General features: G+C 42.1%; 1 protein-coding gene across 1 annotated transcript; it reads right to left on the bottom strand.

Annotated features, from left to right (window-relative positions):
• Positions 1-3,478: 3,478 nt before the first annotated feature.
• Positions 3,479-4,247, bottom strand: LOC148026455 (putative pentatricopeptide repeat-containing protein At3g11460, mitochondrial). The gene is made up of 2 exons (XM_087690312.1): positions 4,167-4,247; positions 3,479-4,084 (listed from the first exon to the last, which is right to left on the bottom strand). The coding sequence occupies exons 1-2, from the start codon at positions 4,245-4,247 to the stop codon at positions 3,479-3,481; spliced, it is 687 nt and encodes a 228-aa protein (XP_087546438.1).
• Between the last annotated feature and the right edge of the window lie 3,115 nt (positions 4,248-7,362).

Below are 7,362 nucleotides of genomic sequence, written 5' to 3'. Positions count from 1 at the left end.
GTCAATCCTAGGGTTCCAAGTTCCATCTTTTTAGCGTAAGATTCTTAGGGACAAACCCTAGATCACTTCTCAAGTATGTTCCACTATCCCTACATTCGGTGAATGTGGGCAAGTATTTAGGGTATAGGAGTTTTGGTTTTAGCAATATGTGCGACTAGGTTACGTATTAAATCCTAGCAAGTTCTTTGGAATTGAATTAACTCTTTGTAAAACGAGTACTCTGTGGGTTTAGGTGTTTAGGTTTATGCCAATTTGTTTAATTCAAGAAGATAATTACACTATCATTTCCATAAACACATGACTCATTGTCTATGCATAAATCGATTTCCAACCCTAACTTATCGATTTAAGATCAAGCATAGGTTAGATTATAGCCTAATTCCAATGAATCATCCTATAACTTGCGAACAAGATTCATGCTAAACAAGCAATCTTTTACTAATAATTATGCAGTTGAAAAATGATAATTGACTAGAGTTATACAACATAAGAATCATTTCATGCCTTGCAATTCCCTATGGGTTATTAGCACTTCCCATGATGACTTATTTGTAAAGAAGATATGTCCTAATAACGCGACATGCAATTTATACTTCCATGCCTAAACGAAGTGCAGTATCTTAATTCCGTTTTGTAAATATGGACATTACTCTAGGTTCAGTTCATTGAAATGCACAAAAACTATTTGCTAGAAATGTATATCAATCTTCTGCTCACTTTATTTTGTTCATTTTATTAGAAATACTAATGACTGAATTCCTCCGTCGTGAGTTAATTTTTTTTAAAAGCATTAAGACAAAAAATGCATCCTATTTCCAAAAATCATCTACGCCGAATTGAATTATAATGACGTAAAATGAAATTTGGAAGAAAAACCTGAACTTCTGGCGAGATGTCCACGTGGATGCCAAGAGATGATCCTCCTCGACTGCGCCTTGGGCTTTCTTAGGAGGCATCGCGAATGCAGCCTTTCTGTCGTGGATGTAGCTTTGCAAACTCCCTTTTTGAAATACCACCGTCCTTTATGAGTCTTCTGTTCTTTCCTTTCGTAGAAGCTCTTTGAAGGGATACTTGTGGAGGAGGGGAGAAACCACGGAAAAAAAGCTCAAAACTAGGAAGGGTGTGTTTCAAAATCCTCCACGAATAAGGCCCATTAAAGCCATGGGAAAGGCTTAATGGCCTTACTCACAAGAAAGGGAGATATAAGGTATAGAAACCCTTACGAGGGCTTTTGAATGGGGAGAGATGGTGTAAAAAGACCCTTATCACCCTCTTTTTCTTTTTGTAAGAGAGTAAAACAAAAGGGTATGAGAGGGTCCGTAGGGAGCCCTTAGGAGGGAATTATTACTAGGGTAGAACAAAAATTTAAGGGTCCATATGAGGGTCCCTCACGGCAAAAGTCAAGGGGGGGGAACAAGGTATGAAAGGGTTAAAAAGGGAATTTTCAGCATGGGGGAAAACGGGCCTAAGGGGGGGCCTTAGGGGGGGAATTTAAGATACGTGGAAAAAAAGGCTTTAAGGGAAAACCTTTTACGAGGGGGAAAGGGGGCTTATAGAGCCCTAAGGGGGAATTTTGGGGGGGGGGGGGGGGGGTTAGTCTCAAAGGCCACAGGAAGGGGGGACTTAGAAAGCCCAACCTTCCATCAAATGCAATGCACAGTGGACGTCGATGTGCTGTCAGAGGGGGTCGAACCTCCATCACAGCACCAATACGATGCTTCCAGGAGTGCGTTGTCGAAGGGTTTTTCGAAAGCAAAGTCACGTCTATAGAAGACCTTGAAAAATTTCAAGATAGAAGATCAAACATGCAAATAAGAAAAAACGAGAAAATGATGCCAAGTAACAATTGTATTACTGCCAAGATGTTTATAAAATACAAGATGAATTCCAATCTAATCAGTCCACTGGTTCTAGACCACCCGATTTAATTCTATAGCATTTGTAGATCCTTCAGCTATAATGATCATATGGATCTTTGAAGCTCCTTCTTACATAATAGGCTTCTTGTGCAGGGAAGCGTATTTTACCAGGCCCAGTTTGACATGTTCTACATATTGAAAGTGCTGTTTGGAAAGACTTGAATATGCTCCAGCATTGCATTCCTCTCCCATAGTTTGTCCACATGAGCTAAAGTAGTTGCACAAAGCTCTAAGCTTCAGTCTATAGCATTGGCCACAGAAGAATCTACATACTGTGGGCTTTCTGTTAACCTATGGTACTCCTCTCTTAGCATATTCTGCTCCTGCAAAGACCTTTCTCTTTCTAATCTTTCACAATCAGACAATTTGGTGCTCCTGCTCCCAGACCCTACTGCTCCACTGCTTTGAAAGGGAGAAACAACACCTGTAACTTGTATGCAATGTTGCTCTCGTGACACCTTTTTCCTATATAGGCGAAAGACTTTGTTTGGGTTGAGGGTTCGTCAATAAATCTACCTGTTTGAAATCCTCTGTCAGACTCTCTGTCTCTCTCTGTCTGTGTCTGTCTGTCTGTGTTGCCAATACAAACAGCACCAGGAATTCTTTACATGGGTCAAATATGTGGATGTATGCAAGTTGACCAGGCCACTCTTGTGCATGGATCTTCCTCAGGATATCGCAGCCTAGTCTTAGAGCTGAGTATAAGAACGATGATGGTTTAGGAGCTCTTTAAAGAAGGATCAATGAAGGAGAACATCACATGATATTGCCGTATGATTGATTGTCTTATTTTTACGTTTCTTCGGTGTGTCCATGCATGAACAAACTCCACCCGATCAGTCCTCCTCCTCCCTGCAATTCCTCTTTCACAAGCACAGAGGTTTACCTATTATTCTCTGTGTTGCACAAATGCAGCAAGCCTCTACCTCCAGAACACAATCCTGCCCACATGGAATTGAATTCAAAATATTCCCTGATTAGCAGGGATTCGCAAGTCTAGAAATCTATAGTTCAGCCATGTGTCTTGATTCATCCTCACAAGCTGAACATCGGCTTGCTCTTTAGCTCTTTGAAATTATGTTTAGCTTCGAGCAGCATCTTCCCAATTGATTGGTAGCAATCCTGCAGCCTGTGATGTTCCCCTCAGGACCTTTCCATACTCTCTGTTAAGGACATGTCGCCTCCTTTTTCCGTGCCTTCCTCCCACCAGAACCACACCTTTCCCTTTTCCTATTTTTCTCCTAGTTTTTCCTTTCGTTCGATCCCACAATAACCATCCGAAAAGCTGCAACTTGCCAAGCCAAAATCCCAGTAGGCTCACCTTAGGCTACACTGATTTATGTTAAGATTCTCTTAGCACACCAAAAGATAATATTTGCCTAAACAGTCTGCTGGTCATGCTTCACATGAACAAAAACCACACCTCGTAATAGGTACAACATCTGTTTTGAGCAGCTTGGCTACAATATACAAATGTACTCTTCCTTGTTTCAAGTCCAGCCCTCACTGTGATTGACCCATGCACCTTTCTCCACTCTTAACCTTGGACTGAGCAGTGCCTAGAGGACTGTGATTTTCCACATGTTGGCCATGTCAATATAAGCAGCAGCCTCCCTGGACTGTAGATTTATTGCATGACCAAATGCATGCTTTGTCAGCTCTACATTTCCATATGTGGAACAAGCACACAATACACATATCCAAGCAAACCAGTTAGCCTGCATTGGCATTTGCAACATCATCCGGCTCAACTTATTGAATTCCCCTGCACGGCCAAGGAGGTCCACCATAGCAACATAGTGCTTCACAGTAGGAATAATTCCATACATCCTAGTCATGGACTCAAATAGCTGAATTCCCTTGTCAATAAGGCCAGCACGACTACAAGTAGAAAAAACTGAGAGAAATGCCAATCCATCTGGAGCAATACCTGCCAGGCACATTTCTTCAAACATCAGCAAACTAGCTAAAGTTTTTCCTCCTTCTGCATAACCAGATATGCATGCAGTCCATGATACAACATTGTGCTCAGCATGTTCACAAAACACAATCTCCGCATCCATAATATTTCCAAACTTCCCATACATACTTATGAGAGTATTAGAAAAAAATTCATGTGAAGCAAATTCCTTTGTTTCAGCATCATCATGTAGTGCCCGTGCTATCTGGAACAGCCATATGGAGCCTGTAATCAAAACCTATGCCATCATGTGCAACTGGGATGGAAAAGACTGGCATTCCACTCACATCTTCTCCAACTATTATAGCATTAGGATAACGGGCATGAATCATGTCATTGGCAAGCATCAAATAATTGACTGCATCCATATCAATTGCTAGCCCAAAATACTGTCATATTCCCCATGTCAACATAGCCAAGGATAAGGGAACTCCAAGAATACTCATTGCATTGTCAACATAGTCAAACGTGTGCTGAACATCAAGCAAGCTCCCACATTTGGCATACATATCCACCAGTGTACTTCGATTTGCATCTCTTTGAAACAGTTTAGTACTTCCTCACAAAGCCCATAATCGGCATATCCTGAAATAAGTGTAGCCCATGAGACTGCATCTCGAGTTACCAATTTATCAAAAACTCCATGTTCTTCTACAAGCATGTCACATTTAGCGTACATGTCAACCAGAGCATTACAGATAAGTTCCTCTTGCACCAAACCCCTCTTCACTATATTACCCACGTAGAATAAAAGAGCAAACATAACGACTAAGTATGTACAAAGTATCAAATCCCACACACACAACTTTTTGGTGGATTCCACACCTTGGATGCACAGCAGTACAACATCGTACCGAACTACGCTTGGTGCAAGCAAAAGCCAGGGGGCACAGGATCTGCATGAGCTCCGCTGCCATCCACCAGGAAGCACAACCAGCTTCCGTAGCTCGCTTGGCCTCGCGGGCCCTACACAGCCATGACCTGGAATACACGCCTTCCCTAGAGCTCTACACAGCCACCTTGGTTTAAATAGGGGAGGGGATAAGATCCTCCCTCCCCCACGCGTCGAGCCTCATGATCCATAGTCTAGGCAAGCTCCAGCAAAGAGCTTGCCTACACATGCTATTCCCTTCTTCCTCCAGCTCGACAGTCGGTTGGAGGAGAGGGGAATAATAAAAAAATTTACCTTTATCAAAGAAATTATCCTTTCAAAAAAAAAAGGGTTCATGCGTGCTATTGGTAGTACGGCATGTTACATTCTCTCCCCCTTGGAGGAATCGAGATGTCCTCATCTCGAGATAAACTGGGGATATTGATGGTTGAGAGTGCTTTCATCTATCCAAGTGGCATCCTCTTCGGGATAATCTTTCCATTGGACGAGGCATTCTCTCAAGGTTCTGGATCTCAATTGTGTCTCCCTAACATCTAGGATCCTATCAGGCCTTAGTTCAAGGACTCCTTGACTAGGTATTACAACTTGTTGGTCATCAAGTACATGGTTAGGATTAGGTACATACTTCTTCAATAGGCTAATATGGAATACATTATGAATTTTTAGGTACTCAGGGAGTTGCAATCTATAAGCATTAGGTCCTAGGCATTTGAGGATCTTGTATGGTCCACAATAACTTGGACTTAGCTTCTTGCAATCTCCTAAGGATAGGGAACTCTTCTTTGGGCGTACGCGAATGAAGACCATGTCTCCTTCTCCGAGGACTCTATCTTGACGCTTCAAATCCATGCATGCCTTCTGTCTATCCTTGGCAGCTTGGATGTCTTGTCTTATTGACTTTATTTGGTCATCCATCTCTTCCAACATCTGCCTTGAAGCTTCAACCCTCAAGGTTGGAACTAAGAAGTTTAGGGGACTTCGACAGTCATGACCATACAATGCTTGGAAAGGGGTCATCTGAATGCTTTGTTGGTAAGAAGCATTGTAGGAAAATTCGACCAAATGCAAGTATTGAATCCACCTTTTTTGGCTCACGACAGCAGTATGCCCTAAGCATATCCTCGATGACTTGATTGACTCGCTCTGTTTGGCCATCCATTTGGGGACGGTAAGCTATGCTAAAGCAGAGTTGAGTCCCAATGGCTTCAAAGATAGCTCTCTAGAAGTGTGATGTGAAGAGAAAATCACGATCACTAATGATTCTTCAGGGTAACCCATGTAGCTTGAATATCTCCTTGATAAACAATCTTGCAATGTCTGAGGCTTTATAGTTTGTCTTAACTAGAATTAGGTGTGCAACCTTAGTAAGCATGTCAACCACAACCATGATGGAGTTGTATCCTCCCTGAACTTGGGGTAGGCCAACAACAAAATCCATACTGATGAACTCCCATTTCATTTGGGGAATATCAAGCGGTTGCAGCTTCCTTGGCATCTTGACATGTTTGGCTTTGATATGTTGACAAGACAAACACTCGGTGACATATTTGAGAACGTCACTTTTAAACCTCTCCCAATGATCTCTCTTCCTAACTGTATTGAGAGTCTTGGCATAGCCAGGATGTCCTGAAAAAGGGGAAACATGAGCTTCCCACAATATCTTCTACTTAAGTGACTGGCTTGCCGGTATACACTGCCTTGTTCTATAGTAGAAAAGTCCACTATGGAGAGAGAATTCATGATACTTAGCCTACAGCTTTTGATCCTGATCCTTGATAGAGATTTCCCTTAGCATCATTTGGTAGGTTGGATCATGGCATGCATCCTCTCTAGATAACTCAAGTATTGGATTGTTTGGCATAGATACTTTTGTAGCTAGGGACTTAGCTATTGATATATTCTGCAAGATTAGGGAATTAAGGAATGCCTTGCAATTACGCGCATCGGCAACTACATTTTCTTTTCCTGGGGGTTGGTACTTGATTTCAAAGTCATACTCTTCCAGTACTTCAATCCACTGACGTTGCCTCATGTTGAGCTTGTTCTGGGTAAAGATCCACTTGAGACTCTTATGATTCGTCACTAGGGTAAACTTGTTACCCAATAGGTAGTGTCTCCAAAGCTTTAGAGCATGGATGACAGCTAACAATTCCAGATCATGCGTAGCATAATTCTTCTCATGACTCTTTAGCTTCCTTGAAGAGTATGCTGTAGGTTGACCTTCCTGCATGAGCACACAACCTAAGGCAAGTGTGCTAGCATCAGTTACTACCTCAAACTCCTTATTGAGGTCTAGAAGTTTCAGGATAGGTGCTGATACCAAACTTTGCTTCAACCTATCAAAGCTAGTTTGTTTGGGAGTTGACCATGCAATGGATATTTGCTTCTTCAGTAAGTCCGTCAGAGGTGCTGCAATCAAAGCATAGTTTTTGATGAAGACCCTATACCATCCTGTCAATCCAAGAAAGCTGCGTATTTCTTTGACAGATGTTGGTGTAGGCCATTCTAGCACATCTCTAACCTTAGTTGGGTCCAGTGAGATTCCTTCCGCTGATACTATGAATTCCATGTCAAGATTGTGGGAGAGAAGG

The sequence above is a fragment of the Lygodium microphyllum genome, chromosome 13, assembly GCF_053477565.2.
Source record: "Lygodium microphyllum isolate KBCC chromosome 13, Lygodium_microphyllum_v1.1.10, whole genome shotgun sequence".
Lineage (NCBI taxonomy): Eukaryota > Viridiplantae > Streptophyta > Polypodiopsida > Schizaeales > Lygodiaceae > Lygodium > Lygodium microphyllum.
This window is presented reverse-complemented; position numbering and strand designations above follow the sequence as displayed.

Excerpts from the sequence above, each read along its gene's own strand:
- LOC148026455 (XM_087690312.1), bottom strand. The coding sequence starts at position 4,247 with ATGGATGCAGTCAATTATTTGATGCTTGCCAATGACATGATTCATGCC. Across the intron at positions 4,085-4,166 it reads CTATAATAGTTGGAGAAGAT|ATAGCACGGGCACTACATGA; the intron begins GTGAGTGGAATG and ends TGGCTGTTCCAG.